The following is a 16880-nucleotide window of genomic DNA, read 5'->3' as shown; positions in this document are numbered from 1 at the left end:
TAGAAAACAGATATGCTTGTTATGGGAAAAGCCTTTATATCACATTTTCTAGTATCTAGTTACAGCTCATTAATATTTATGTGAACCTATAAATTTATAATAGTTACGTTGACTGTCGACTAATATTTTAGAAAGCACGCTATGGTAAATATGATTTATGATGGATCCAGATTTATTATACCTAGTTGGCGAATCATCGAACTTAATTGGCTGAAATATATTATTTACGGTGCTTTACCGTCGACGAGTCGTTGCCTCCCTGAAGTCAGCTGTAGGTGGCAACGCAGATCTTAAGATCTGTTTTACTTTTGATTATTTACTTAATTAACCACGACTCGTCAACCGTACTGTACACGTGGTTCTCAGATGTTGTAATGTAGGTAGAAAAAAAAACCATTACAATCGGTGGAGTACAATACCGTACTATGTCAGATAAATTAAGAAAATGAAAATATAATAAAATTCAATTTACGTTATCTTTGTAGTTAAATTATCATGAAGTGACAAATATTTTAGTTCTTTTAATATATATTATCTATAAAGAGATAACATAATTATTTGATATCTAGTCTAACCTAATTACATACAGACAATAGTTAACAATTTTATTATTTTAGGAAATTGTACCTGTTTTTATCATACTAAATAGTTCCAAATTGGCACTTTACACAATATATTTAATGTTTTAGCTCTACACTGTATCCTGCACACAGCAAAGTAGGCAGAGGAAACCTAGTGTTAAGACACTCTATTCTCATGACACTTCGGTTTCCCTTTTTGCGCCGAATTCTGGAGGCATTGCGTGTTGGAACTCAACGTCGTGCTTTGCCTCGTTACCAAAACGGGGAAATGAAAATATTAAATATTTCATTTCTGGATGTCACATAATGTTATTATTAACTAAATATATAAATTAAAGTATTAAATTCACCTTTACTCTGTTTGACAGCCTTAAAAATACGGACTCTTTCTGTAGAGTAGCCTGCGCTTGGTTCTGGTTGAGCGCGGCCTGCGTGCCCGCCGGCGTGGGGTCCACCGCCATCTGGTCCAATTCTGACATAAAGCTCTCACTGTCCATCAGAACTTGATCGTTCATTTCATCACCATTGTTTGTTTCTTTAGGTTTCTCTAAACTAATATCTTTGCCATTTTTAATATCTGTTTTTGAGATGTCTTTGTTTTCATTATCATTATGTATTTCATTTTGTTTTTCTTCTGTGACGCCTTCTTCTTGAGGTTCAATTGTAGGTTGCTTCTCCTCTAGAATGGCTTGAATATCTTCTTTACATGTTTCTGATTTATCTTTTTCATCGTTTGGCAGTTCTATGGGCTTGTTATCTACTTTTTGTTCAGGTACAATAGTTTTGTCTTCAGATTGAGGTGCAACATCATTCTTATCATCACCCGTTTCATTCTTAATAGGTGCTAGTACGACTTGTTCTGAATTTGTTTCACTGTTCACATTTTGAAGCGTTTCACCTTCAGTAATGTTCGAAGTCACATTCAGTTCTGTTTCGAAACTCGTATTTAAAACTACTTTTTTCTCTTTAATCGCGAGAATATTACACAAAGATGCTAAATATTTGGGCGGAAACAAAGCGTTAATATAAGCTGCGCGTTCATCACCGAATTCTACAGTTTTTGTACTTTTAAAATCTAAACCGTAACTTTGACACACACTCGTACACTTCAAAGTGTCTTTCAGGAACACTTGGCGCACTAAGTTTGTAAGTCTGTCGGAGCTACAGCTAAGCAGTTCATATACATCGTTATAGAGCGTTTCACTACAATTATCACACACTATTATATGGCTTGGTGAACAACATTTTCTATATATACTGTCTGTCGACGTGTCATTATGTTCACTTGAAACATTTTTAGGAACTTCAGTTTTAACTAATGCTTGAGCGGCTTTTTTCATAATAGACATTACTGCGTCTCTAGCGGAACCGAATAAATTCTTTGAGGGTTCCGTCTCCGCCGCTGGGACATCCGGGATGTCTATTATCTCGTCGTCTTCATCATCATCTATATGAGCAGAATGTTGAGAACTCTCTTTTTCCAGTACCTCAAATTCGGAAGTACCGTATACTTTGAACAAAGAAATCGGGCAAAAATGTTCAGAGCCGTGATGCGATAACATCTCCACTTTAATAAATTTCCCAAATAAATGTGGATATAGATCGAAGCTTTGTATCTCTCTAGTGTCTTGTACTGCAAATTGACCAACGTCCGCCCATTCCCGAGTAGGGAAACGATCGCTGAAGTACACAGCGATGTCTTTGGGCGTTGAGGAGAATAGCTCGAAATTAGCTATTTCTATTTTTTGTGCTTGAACAGCTTCACAGAGCTCTACAACGAACCAAATGCGGCTGTTGCACGTATTTAGCATATACTCGTCTCTAGTAGCCGACAGTATGGAGCTGGCTGAACCCGCCTCGGGGTTGACTGCGACTATCTTCGCGCCACAAGCGAGTGAAGCATAATTCTTTGAACGTAATTTGGTGCTTTTGCTGCTAAAATTCGTATTACTATGACTAGGTTGACTCGAGTGGTTAAGCACGGTGTCTTTCTTTTCAGCTTCTGCTAGTTGTTTTTGAGCCCATTCTGAGAACGAGGGAATATCCTCTTGAGGTGTTTCAGATTTTGTTGAAATGTTTTCTTCCAATTTTTCTTCTGGTTGAGATTCTGTTATAACTTCAACATCAGGCACAGAAGCAGTACTTTGAAATGCGTCATCTGTTTGCCTGATTTCGTGCATGGGCTTAGCTTTCACAATAAGCCGAGGTTCCGTACTTTCCTTTTCCACACTGTCGCCGATTGTCTTGTCTTCTTCCTTAGCCGCATTGTCGACGATGGCAAAACTTGTTGTTTCATTGTGTTGTTCCGAGTCGTTAACGTACAATAAGTCATCTGGAGGTCTCAGGTCCAACTTCGCGTTCTCCGCCAAAGAGATGAGTATAGGAGGTTGTCCCGTGTCAGGTAACCTGGAAATAAAAATTAACGTAATTAATAAAAAATACATAGGATATAATGTAATTGTAATACAATTACAATCGATTTAATTATAGTTATTATAAGAAAGTTTACAAGCGGATCACGAGAAAATCTTGTCAGCTTTTTACCAACATTACTTCACACTGGGATTTCCGAAACAAATGAAATATCTATTAAAATCGATTGGAAATCAATAATTAAGTTAATATCCGAATTGTACTTAAAATGCAGTAGGAAATAATTGTTAGTAACGTACTATGTAGGTTTCTTCGTGTTTACGCAACATTTATGCGACTTAGGGAGAGAAAATATATTCATAAGTCTCTTTATCCTACACTTTCCAGCGGCATAAAGGACGTTATATACCGATTATCTTAATTAATTTATTACAAACTAAAATAACTAGAGACGAATGTTGCAAGTAATTACAAAAAAAACTTATTTTAAAAGAATAAAGATTTTATAAAACCAACAAGACGCTAAAATGCTTGTTAACTTTATGGCTGAACTTTCTATAAGGTTTGATGATAACAAAAGTAATAGTGATGTAACCAATTGAGACAATCAGTGCATCAATTGAGGCGCAGCTGATGTGGGAACAGGGAAGCGAACGTTCCCTAATATTTGTGTACTAGACTATAAAATGTACTTATGCTTTATTCATTGAAGAAAGCTCATTTATTTTTATGGACGCAAACTGCACTGTTTTAGATTTTAAGAACCAATTAAGTACTGACTGTCGAGTATCGAAACACAACACTATTATTTAGTCATATTTATTATTTTGTTATAGTTAAGACACTCCGATCCCCATTTTCCAATATAGGATACACTTTACAAATAATAATATAATCCACTTACATAAGCATAATAAAAACTGACAATCGAATATTTATATAATTTTATTGTATCTATATATATATTGAATATATCGCAAGGGACATTACGAGTAGAATTTATTGGTAACATTAAAGAAAATAAATATTATGTTTAAATTTTCGAAAGTAAATTTCAGGGGTGTTCCAAATAAAGTGCGTCCTTGTCTACCAATAATTGCAAGTACGATCGGCAACCTACATACAACATTTGTAATAATCGATTTACCAATTGGGCTTAAAAAAAAACAATACTATAGTCTATATACGAGTATGTACATATAAACTATATATATTTGATTTTAAATTTATTACTTAAGATATTGATAAAATAGTTAAACCGACCGGTTAATTTATTATGATATTATATAATTTTCGTTAAATATTATTTATTTTCTGTACTTAAATATGTCATCGCTCGCGTTCTGCTAAGAAACATTCCTTAGCACAGTAGAGTGAACTTCTCCACTTGGAAAAAAACCCATTCTGTGTAGTTATAATATTATTACGCGCTTGCTATAACTAAACCGTATTTACATTTACTGTCGCATAGGATTTACTCCTACGATTATTATTATTGCATGTATAATAACATAAACTTTGTTATGAATTTTAAATTTATAACCCCAAACAAAAACCGTCATTTATACCAAAATATTATAATGTCACTCGATAACCTGTCAGATAAGCGCACACTTAAAACATCAAAATGTACACCCTCGCTTGGTATCTCGTTCGCATTTGTCAAATGCATTATTTATACACTCCACTGATAAAGTGGAATTTGAATACGGTAAAAATATTTTAAAATATTTCAGTTCCAAGTAAAGTAACACATGTTTTAATTTTCATGAAAATCTTATATGGCATAGAAATACTTAGAACTATTGAGCAAATATGGCAGGTTGCAATTGCAAACACTCACGTTAATATGTACAAAAATCTATTTAAATATAGTCAGTTCTCGTAATAAGATTAACATTTTTTTCACTGTTTCTTGATAAGAGCACATGGTTTTATATATTGTCAATAAACTGTGCCTATGAAATTTTCGGAGATTATTTAATACTAATTATTAGCAGTTTTTTTTCAGTTTCACGCTGTAACCCAGACACAGCAGAGTGGGCAGAAGGAATAACTGAAAATCAGCTAACATACAAGGGGGTGAAATGGATAGGTTCTGAGTTCCTAACCATAGACAACCGTTGTGTCGACAACCGTTGATCCGTCGATCGCGTTACATCCTGTATATCTAATCTTGAAACTTAATTCCTTTTGCCAATCCTAATAAAGCGGGATTCACAATATCAATAGAAATACTAACAAAATTCGAGTTGTTTAAGTTACACACGAACACATTTATTGACACGGACAATGTATACCTAAACAAAATGTTACAATGTTAATTATTTTGTTGTTGTCTTGTATTGTTTATGATACTGAGAAAATATAGTCGAAAGATATTACAGAAGTCTTTTCATGTATTATATTTACAACTTCAATAACATTGTCCATTATATTTATTTGCAAGGAAGTTATGAAATAATTAATTAAAAATGAATGACATATTACATATTTAAAATATAAAATATTTATTTATAATTTTGAACAAATATGTCGTACATTTCATATCTAGATAGGTACCAAAAGGGATGTTTGTACAGCAAAAATTTAAAAAAAATGATTGTATCTTGTAACCAAGAACATGTTGAGATGACATAGAGGTACATACATATCCAACATAAAATCAATGATTACAACAAAACAGCCTGGAAAACAAAGGAGTTTTATAACAAAAAATGTTTTTAAATATAGCAAACACTAACAATAATTAAAAAAAAAATCCAAATTAACTGGTGAGAGTTGCAAGATATTTTTAATTATGTTACTTTTATCATTTAGTATTAATAATGTTATTTTTAACGAATAGTTATTTCACACATCTTTATTTAAAATCAATTAAACCAATATCTTACGTGTAAAATATCTTGGTGAGTCCTTGGTGGCCACCGTACGAGAGCAGTTGGCAGAGCAGCAGACCCGCCAGCAGCGCCCGCGGCGGTGACATCCCGCCCGCGCCGCCGCCGCATTGGCGATAGTGGCCTATCACGGAAACACGCGAACCCCGCGAACCACGCGAAACACGCGACACAGTGAAAGTACACACTTTACCCAACAACCGTCTCGTAGCTTAGTCAGTGTATAGAAACACTTAAACACGTTGTTAGAGTGCACTTCGTACTTACAACGACACTTTTAAGTGTATTTAGTATTTAAACACTTGAAATTTTCACTTATCGATATGTAATTTCGTTAGAAATTATTCGTAATTTTCTTCGTTTCTTCATCTGTTATTTGAGAATAGGATATATTATAACTATATTTTAGATAACGTCATTGTGCAGTTGCGTTGACGGGAAATCATTAGCAGATAGCACTCGTGCTTTATCTCTATACTCTATATTTATCTTTTCAAACAAAATCGGGGTTAAACGTTCGTTTCTAATATTAATAATAATAATATTTAAATGCTATATGGAACAACAAAGCGAGATGTTTTTAGTAAATACATATTTTATCGTCGTTCGTAATGATAGCGAGGAATGCGGTACGCCCCGTTACGTCCAGTGCAGGTACACTTACATGTATGTGCTAACGTATAACTGGAGTTAATAGAAGCTTGGTAGGATATGGATGAGATGCATACGAGTTCTGTTTTTTTATTATTATTTTAATACTACCTAAAATCCTTATAAATATTTAATCTTTGATTCAATCTTAGCGTTCCTAGTTAAGTAAAATATAATGCTGTAATCGATATTTGTTTAAATGGTACGTTTTCATGGCAAAAAAATCATACACGGAAAGTGGGGAACGGAGTGTCTTAACACTAGGTTTCTTCTTCCTTGCTGTGTTCGAGATACAGCGAGTACCTGATAAAAAGAATCCTTAATTCTAAAAAGCTCTGCCTCTATATTCTAAAAAGTGCATTGAACAACGTTTTATAATGTCTAGACAAAGTGAAAACGTAATTCGGATCACTTTCGTAAGTGATTACCTAATTCATTAAATTTTAAGATTAGCACTTGACTAATTGTGAGATCCGAAGATAAACGCCGCGAAGTAATTAGCATGCCATAGAATTACTGTCGCCTGTGGCAGTTGGTATTCGTTATGTAAGCTATTGCAATTAAAAATGCAATTAACGATGAATGGCACATTGGATAATAATGTCTGGCAGTGTCTATTGGGGGCTGGTCGCGGATTCACATTCCGTAGCCCAATTTTCGAAGGTACAAAAAGACCAATGTATTACTGGACGCGATGATTATTGTGAACCCGATGAATATTTTGGCTAATATATTTATTTACATTTATAGAATAAGTTTTTCCAGTGTATATAAAAAGACTGCGGCGTTGACCCACTTCACTTCAACCGAGCAATAAATACTTCTGAATGAGCGGGAAGCGTAGAACAGAATTATATATTACTAGGTTTTCTCCGCCTACGCCGCAAAATAAGGTAGATACGAGTATACGATTTGTTTACTATAATTTAAAGTTTCTTTAGTAGATTTTCACTAATATATTTGGCGAGCCATTAGCGATTAATGTTAATTATTTCAAGTAATATAATTAAGAGTTTATTGTGGTAGTTAAATTTTAACATTCAAGTTAAATTAACAGTTCGTACCTATTACTAGTAATAACATTTTATGACACCAAAGGCGATAAAATATGAGCCTTAGGAGGAGAAAATTAACAATAATGATAAGGTAACATCAGAAGTTTAAAATTTAACAAGCTTATAATATTAGAGTGGAACCGAATCGTCTTAATAGAAAGCTAAGTAAAGTTATTAACAATAATAACGCGGAAATGCATGTGAATGTGCATTTTTGGACGACAACCAACTATACAACAGATACATACAAGACATACGTATATAAGTTTGCGGTCCCAGCTAAACATGGATAAATGCTTTGTCCATATTCCCGGTCCCAAGTTAATTGGCCGGGTATCTGATTTTTTTAATAAAAAAAGTTTAATGTATATTTGCATTATGCACTTAATGGCTTACTTCGATTGTTTCGATTTCCATTCAGGGGAATGGATGTTTCGAATATTGGGCGGCAAGTGAGGAGCGGAGTATCTTAACACTAGGTTTATTGTAGGTAGTTATAACTACCTAGTACTAAGATGAAAACAGCAACTCTTATATCATAAATGACTTGTGTTCACTTTTATTTATTGCTTCCAAATGAGCCATTTGCGTGGGCATCATGGAAGTCAGTCGCAGTCTAATATATCCACGACTTTTAATATAACACATATAGTTAGATAAATGCGCAACTCTCACTCATCTCAAATGAATAATAATTAGTATCAATAATATTTTACATCAGCATCATAGAAAGATATGTTATTTACTATTACGTTTTATATCTACATTTTCGTAATTAAAGTGGTATTCCATTTGTACGATATAAAATGCAATGTCGCGTAACTCCTCAGATATGAGGGCGTTACCTTTGCTGATAAGACATCATCAATGGTTTATAGTATTTTTATGCCTCTATTAATTGGCTTTGTTTTCGCGCAAAGCAGGGTATCTTGCCTACCCTCTTATATGGGAGATAAAGTGTAAAATTAATTATTATTTATAATGTGCATTAGGCATATGGTGACGAGTCATTTCATTCTTTTCAATACCATAACATTGAAAACGTCGTGACTGGAGGAATCCAAGGCCGCATTTTTGTAACCAGATGAAGAAAAAGGAACTATTAAAATAGAAAATTTTCAATTAGCCAGATTCGGTCTAAAGCAGTAGCTTTGTAGTAGCAATGCAGGTGCCCCAATTTGGTCGAAATGGCGCCAAATTTATAGTTTCAATTACTTACTGTGTAAAATTATTAGTAAACGCCGATCTAAATAACTAAATACAAACCTGTTCGTTACAATATTAGCGTTGTACCTCGCACTTCACAACTAAATATTGTCACCGGAGTTGTGTCCACAAATTCACGTTACAATAGCGTATTGATTGGGCACAATTGCGCAACGCTTGCGGTTTCGAATTCTATCCCATTGCAACATTCCAACCGCAAAGTCGGATCAGATAAACGCTAAGTAAAAGTCACTATTCGTTATAAACAGAAATAAATTAAAATATCATACATAAAATGGAAGAAAAGATCGAACTAATTTTATTCGTTGAAACTGGTCTAATAAACAATGGCCTACGGAACTTAAAAAGTGAGTGACGTGTCCCAATTTATTTGCAAAATATCAAGCACTACTTGTTCAGAATTTTCGTTGATAATTAGGAGAGAAAGAATGATATTAATAGCTGATAGGTAGCATTTGTCTGGGTGAGAGCAGGCGGCCGCGAGTGTAGTCGTGACCTCTCGTTAGATTATTTGTTTTAGATAGAGTTTGTTGACATTAACTGTGACTACAATAACCTTAATCTTCACTTTGTTTAAGATAAAACACTTTAGATATGTACAAATGAATTAAATAAATGAAAAGTAGTGAAATTTATGATTCCAATTAAAAAACTATCGCAAGAGAAACGCGGAGAAAAGTAGAATATAATAAAAAAGACTTTAGATCAACTTTTTTATTTTTGATTATGAATTATTCCTAGTTTCTTTTTTTAGTTTTTTTTAAGTAAACAGTTTTTTTTGTAATTATAGCCCCCCGTAGGTTTTTCACTTACAACCAATGTATGGATCATCAATAAGACGGGTCACTGTCATTTTTCTACGTCGGCGCCTAAATACTTGAAAAATCACACAATGATTTATTTCCGAATAACAGCCGCGAATCGCGCAAACGACCACGCGACCGGACTTTGCCCCTGTATTCTAATTAAAACTTCTAACAACGAATATCACACACAATCTTAGTACACATACGAGTACAGATATGTTACACGCTATATAGGTAATAATAAACAGTGGTGCTTCAGAAACAACAAAAGGCCATGTTAGATTTCACTGCAGTAATTCAGCTACTTACGGCGCCCATAAGTCACTTTCATATAAATTGAACTGTTTAAGACTCAATGTATGTCCTTGTGAACACCACAATACACTTGTGTAGAACAAGATTGCAAAAGTCAAAACAGCTTTCCCCGATAGAGCAACGTACGAAGTAGGCGGGTGCCAGCACTGCCAGCACTGCCTTGCAACCGGTGACACCACTTATGAGCCAAAGTGTTTTAAATCTACACGCTATCATACGCTTTAAAATTTTCAAGATAAGGTCGATATTTCTTTCTGTTTCCGGTATATACTATTTTTGACCAAATACAATGGTCTGGTGGTTCTATTAGCAAGCACAATAGTTGTGATGTTCAGTGCAAGTTATTCCATACCAGATCTGGTTACTGCTCCACTTTATCCTAACTACGTAAGATTTGGTTAAAGTGCTATTGGAAACATTACTTTTCTTATTGTTTATAGGATATAAACGATTATAATTTTCATTTTAATTGGAAAATGTAGGACTGCTGAAAAATATATACAATTTTTCAGGCATTATATTATTATGCTTATTTACATGTACTGTGATCGTCTTGTTAATTATTGTTAAGACTCAAGTAAAGTAATTTTGTCTTTACAATTTTCCATTATTTTTATAGATACTTATGTTATGTCTGATATGCAAATTTGATGGAACTAGTTTTACAGTTTCGCATTTTGATGAAGAATTCGTTTTAAAGGACATAACTACTACTATACAAACATAGACTATGCACCTTGTCGTATCCAACTGGTTCCAATTTCGTTGCTGGCCAATTAAATATGTGAGTATAAAAATAGAAAGACTCGTCTATATGACATTTAAGTAACTTGAATAATGCTTATGTGAAACAAAAGTAGTTCTACATTGTAAACAAATTGTAAGCTAAATTATCAATTTCTCTGCAGTACTATACGAGAAATTGATGAGATAAGATCTACAATCCACATGTTATATTTATTATACCATTATAAATTACTTTCTAAATACAAATGATCACGTAATCAATTAATATAAATTACATACATCAAGAATGCTTAATAGTTACTTTTGTTTCAAGTGATATTCATATCGGCGTTTTAAATTACCAATAAAGTAATACGACAGCGATCAAATTGTAAAACGACAATTTCCTACTTGATGGAAGAAATGGATAAATTCGCAGTGAGGTTTGGCCATTTCGAATTAGAAACCAGCCGCCTACAGGTTCCGTCGATAGAGGGCAGCCGTGGGCGAGATTTAATGAAGTTGGGATTGCGGAGACAGCCGCATAATCTAATATTTACTGTCCATTGTCTCAGTGCACCGGTGTCGCAACAGTTGCCCGCGGGCGGCGGTCTCTTTGAAACCTGATGCTTATTAATCTGTGCCCTTTTACTTTGGTGTGATCATTTTGTCTGACATCGAATACAGTTATCAGTGTCCATGTTCAGGAATCAGGACTAGGAACAGAGATATATCACAAAATCAATTTATATTAACTAGCTCAACAGAGTGCTCTGTAATGGGTTCCATTTATAGTCAACTTGCACATCATTTAAAACAATCTAAAATAATATTATTGATATTTCATTTTCTTAAATGTTATGAATTTCATAACACGGAATGTTATTTCTAAGGAGAAATACATATATTTGACTCTTGTAAATATGACCTTTCCCAAAAAGGTCTAAGTGTCGATTGAAACTTCAATAGGAACGGTTTAGATACAGTTCAAAGGTCTTGTCAGGATGAAGTTGCTTGTATCACGATGTATGCTATTCGATCGATAAGTGTAATTTACGTGTTACGTCGACGTTTTATTTGAATAATGTATCAAAATTTATTATCAATTAATTTACAATAATCCTCATGGTTTTCAATTGGAAAATTTCTGAAAGAGAAATTTAAAAACCTATTTTTTCACCTTCTACAATTTTAAAACTAGAGTTCGGATGGTCCAATATGTTAATATTTTAGAGCAGATAATAGTATAAACATAAACATTATAAGCCAGTTTGATGGATTCTGCACTACTTTTTTTTAGTTTCACTATACGCACGCACCAATTCTCAAAAACATCGTAAGAGTAACATAGTAGAAATGACCCAGATGATGTAACCTAATAACAGGAATTCGCACGCATCATTGACTACTGTTTTTAAAGCGGTGAAATATTTAGCGAAAAAAAACCTGACGAGTTAGTAACAATAAAGGAAAAAATTGGAAGGAAACATGTGAATTATGTGTTAATTATATACAAGTTCAATGACCGGAATATTTTACAACACTGTCGTGCGATTTAGCTTCACTTTATATTCATGTAAACTCAATATTTATAAGTTTATTGACTTAGAAAATAACCTGTATCATATATATTTCTTAAACATATTATTCTTTCTTATTTGCGTATCACTTTCTGTTCTTTCAATTCTCATCTACTTTAAACTTGGTAGGTATTGGAAGTTATGGACATTTTCCTATAATTATATAAATATTCTTTCACCTTAACTCGGATTAAGCCCACGGCCCACGTGCCCGCGTCAATTTTCACAGTAATATCTTTTACGAGCTCATTTTAGAGCCTACAGAATCTATAGATAATCAGCGAAAACTAGATACAGACTTCTAAAACGTACCTACATTTTGCACGCAAAGCGGCAAATAAGGAATTTGCTATAAAGATCTCAAGTAAATAAGCATTTCGCGTAGCAACCAGCCGCGTTTAGCAGCTATAAATAGATAGGCTCCAAATGGACTTGCGAGGCCTTCGAGGCACTCGGCCGACCTAAATATTGACGCGGGCGTGGAATTTATGTTCTTGTTAAAATTGTTTAAATGACACCCGTGTTCTGCGATAAATTGAAATTAGAGAAAGTAAGTGGGCCTTGAAAATTTTTTTAGGTGTACACAATATATTTGTTGTTAGTGATAAAGAGATTAGAGACAATTTATACTATAAGCTATCATAATAAAATTTTCGTTTTTAGTATTTCTAAGCAGCTTGTAGCCTGCCAAACTTGTAGTGTAGGATATCCTTACACACCGACATGCCATGCTAAAGTTAAATTTTAGTTAAATTTTGTTGCACAGTCGACGTAACTTCTTCATGAAAATACGTATGTATGTGATAATTAAATATTTCTTGGATATTGGCCCACCACTCAATTTTTTTATATATACATAATATATATATATATATATATAGAAGTTTAGATCTTATGAAAAATACTTAATAAAGTCTGTTCCTGTTCAGGCGGAGTGAACCTAGAATTAAAAACAAACACTCCGCCTCCCATTTACCGGTTCATTTTGTCTTGAAATATTGCGCGTGAGTAGCGGAACTTAACGCGGCACTTTGTCCTCAAAAGTAGGAAAAAGAAAATAAAATGGATATCATTTTTATAAGTTGTAAAACGAAGTAGGTACCTACTTGTTTCTGTACACAGTATAGTAAATTGTTGAAATACTTTCTTGTTCCAATATAGTTATTTCTGCTCCCTTAAGAATTGCAATATCAATAAATTAATAATTTCGCAAGCAACCGTTGTTTATTAATGTTAAGTTCATAATGGTTATTTAGTAATTCGAAACTTATTTTGATGTTTTCAATATATTTTAAATTGTGGAATTCTAATTTGGTAAGAATCATTATAATTAACTTACCTACAACTTCACCCGCATGTTCAAAAGGAAAAAACTTTGTTTTTATTTGTTAAATACGCTAAGAGCCAGACGTAATTTTTGGTGGATTATATTAGCTTAATTCTAAGCTTTAAGCCGCCCAGGTCGGCTAGTCCATACCTATATTATAAATTCGAAAGTAACTCTGTCTGTCTGTCTGTCTGTCTTTGACGCAATCAGGGTCAAACCGCTAATTTAATTGTGATAAAATACTCATATAGAGATACTTGAGGGTCTCGGGATGAACATAGAATACTTTTTTTCTCATATTTGTAATATTTTCGATTTATACCAATATATTAAAATACTTATTAATTTGACATGCAATTTATTCCGCCATGTTAATAACGACCGTCGCTATGCAACCGTTGCTAAGCAACGATTTGCAAAGTTTGTTGTTAGAAAACGTCACCCAAAATGATCTTGCTTAACGCATCTCTCTATTGAAAACTGAAAATAATTTAATAAATATATTTAATAAATATTCGTATAGATCAAGCGGGCGTAGCCGCGTTCGGGTCCACTAGTGTTATATAAAAAGATAAATTCAAAAATGTAATGTATCAAAATATAGTAAAAAAATAAGCACATTCTATAGTACATAGTTAATAAATAGTTAAGCAAAGCTTTAAGTAATCTTGTGCTCTGTTAGACTAGTGCATACTCCATTAGTTGTATCGCGTGGTCCGTAAAATAGGATTTGTTACGGTTTTCAAGGCAACTTAATATATTGTTTTTATTTTTCAGAAGATATTGCTTATAGAGAATATTGTCAAGAGGACGGAGAATAAGCAGTTACATAAGGTTTATTTTTAGCTTTCCCGCATATATGTATATATGTGATATATAATATATGAATGTCATTATCATACATTTATAATAAAATATTATATAAAACATTTTCCTTTACCTATTATCAATAAAATAACGAGTTTCAACCTGCACAAATATTATAAAACGAAAGATATTTGTTTTGGTTGTACGCGCTGTTTTGTTTTGTAACTGTTTGGAAATGAAATGAAAAAACCTTTTTTATTCCATATTCAAAAATGGGAATAGAGTAGTGATGGATATAGAGAAAAAATGTTGCAAAAGCATAAGAGCTTGAGAGCGTCTGTTGTCAATATTAATTGAAGTCATTACAAGTGGACTGCAAACACCTATATGTTAGAAAACACAAAATTCGGTTTATTAAATAAATTATCAAGTTTATGTAGGCGAAGCCGGGGGTGAGCCGCTAGTATAACAATTTCCCATTATTAAAAACAAACGCTAATCTTCATTAATCATAAAATTTGTTGTTATATATTTTTATAAATTTCTAATAAGAATTTGACGATCATTAAGAATAAGATTAATAATAATTGTTATTAATTATAGCAACGAGTTAATTTTATTAGTTGATCAATTAGGTAATTACTATGTTATTTTTATGAAGCTTTATTACTACTGTTAACTAGTTATTATAAATTATTTATTTATCCCTAAACAAAATAGGTTAATCGTCATTAATTTCTAATCTATTTTAAAAAATCTGAGATTGACTAATGCCAGAAACTACGTGTTAGTGGTTTAATGACACTTAAACAATAATTACTATTGGGTGATAAAAATATTCTTTTTTCTTTGTATAAACGATAAGAAGTATGTTCAGGAGATACGTTGCAAAATAATAATGGATGAAGAAATGGAGAATATGGGGATCATAAAGACTTTTTCTGCTTACTAGCGGGGTAGTTAAAAAAACCGTACGAGACTTGTATTACTATGGCGGTATGTTGGGAACGCCTACACACAGACAGTTAATACAAGTAAAATAATTTGTGTAAAGTTACGTATGTTTCAGGGATAAGTTTTAAAATTTATATAAATTAAAAATATTAAAAATTTAGAATGCGTAAATTTTACTAAATCATTCTATTAAGTACTTATCGAAAAGCAAATTCAAGCTGCTTTCCTTTCCATCATAGCCTGGTGTAAATGATGAACAAAAATAAAGTAAAAAAATAATCTCATATAATGACAGCTGCCAAAATAAGTTTCAGATTCAAAGGATAATTTAGATCATAAATTAATCCGAATATGGCAGATATGTCTGAAAGCCTTTAATATTAACCTCGTTACAGTGATCTTTACGTTAGCTGTGTATAAGACCAAAATTAAAAATATATTAAATTTCGCATTTTTTTATTTACAGATGTAAAATAATAAGTCAAGTGAGGCCAAATGCGACGGCTTCGAGGCAAAGTGCAGCGTTGAGTTCCGCCAATCAACACGCAATACCTCCAGGATTCGGCAGAAAATAGGGAACTAAAGGAAATGTTTAACACTAGGTTACCTCTGGCCTATCTATTACTTATTTGGTAATATTGGAAACATATTCTCAATTACCTTAAGCCGAACTTCATCATATATAAATAAAGCAAGATCGTCTGCCTACTTCAAAAAATATATACCTATATAGATAATATACAGAAATGAATGTTTAAAATATATAAGATGATTTCTTACCAAATTTAAATATTTAACGTGAAAGTTATATGATTTCAACATTTATATTGCAAATATATTGTAAATATATGCAAGTGATTGCTTTTTATGTTAAATTTCTAGATATAGATTATATAATGTTTACAAAAAATATATAATTTATTTAGTATAAAAAAAATATAAATGTTAAAAACAAGAACAAGTAAAAAACACTGTTTTGTTGTTGTATTAAAAGAAGAATCCATACCTATATTATAAATTCGAAAGTAACTCTGTCTGTCTGTCTGTCTTTTACGCAATCAGGGCCAAACCGCTAATTTAATTGTGATAAAATACTCTTATAGAGATACTTGAGGGTCCCGGGATGAACATAGGATACTTTTTTTTTGTCATATTTGTAATATTTTCGATATATACCAATATTTTAAAATAATTAATTTGACATGCAATTTATTCCGCCATGTTAATAACAATCGTCGCTACACGTTGCTAAGCAACGGCTTGCAAAGTTTGCTGTTTTAAGAAAACGTCACCCAAAGTGAGTTTGCTTAATGCATACATGGCGCGCGCCGATTTAGATTTGTATATATTAACAAAAATTAGATGATTTCTAATTTGATATTCATCCTTATGAAAATAAATATAATAGTCACTTTTAGCATTTCATCTTGATGGAATTATAGTTTACTGTATAACATTCTAATAAATAATTAAGATGTCACTGAATCCAAATGACCTATCCTACGAGTGTTTTAGTATGACCGACGCGAACGGGCAGATGATGTTGATGATTTTGTAAATTTTTATATATTTTCGAATTAC

At 32.7% G+C, this 16880-nt stretch overlaps 1 protein-coding gene across 5 annotated transcripts in view; it reads right to left on the bottom strand.

The window, feature by feature from the left end:
• Window positions 1-16880, bottom strand: part of LOC146541759 (SUN domain-containing ossification factor) — a 55817-nt gene that overhangs the window by 2322 nt on the left and 36615 nt on the right. For 4 of the 5 annotated variants that reach the window (XM_085191859.1, XM_085191868.1, XM_085191876.1 and 1 more), the window contains exons 2-3: window positions 5849-6220; window positions 932-2987 (exon numbers count right to left, since the gene is read on the bottom strand). In XM_085191859.1, the coding sequence (XP_085047985.1) occupies window positions 932-2987; window positions 5849-5940 (2148 nt within the window). In that variant the 5' untranslated portion in view covers window positions 5941-6220. The remainder of the gene's footprint in view (window positions 1-931; window positions 2988-5848; window positions 6221-16880) is intronic. The other variant, XM_085191851.1, reaches the window with a different exon arrangement.

This window comes from Heliconius melpomene, chromosome 1 (assembly GCF_056956725.1).
Source record: "Heliconius melpomene rosina isolate 202511_hmr_F chromosome 1, ASM5695672v1, whole genome shotgun sequence".
Taxonomy (NCBI): Eukaryota; Metazoa; Arthropoda; class Insecta; order Lepidoptera; family Nymphalidae; genus Heliconius; species Heliconius melpomene.
Note: the sequence above shows the minus strand (reverse complement) of the source record. Positions and strands in the feature narration are given on the sequence as shown.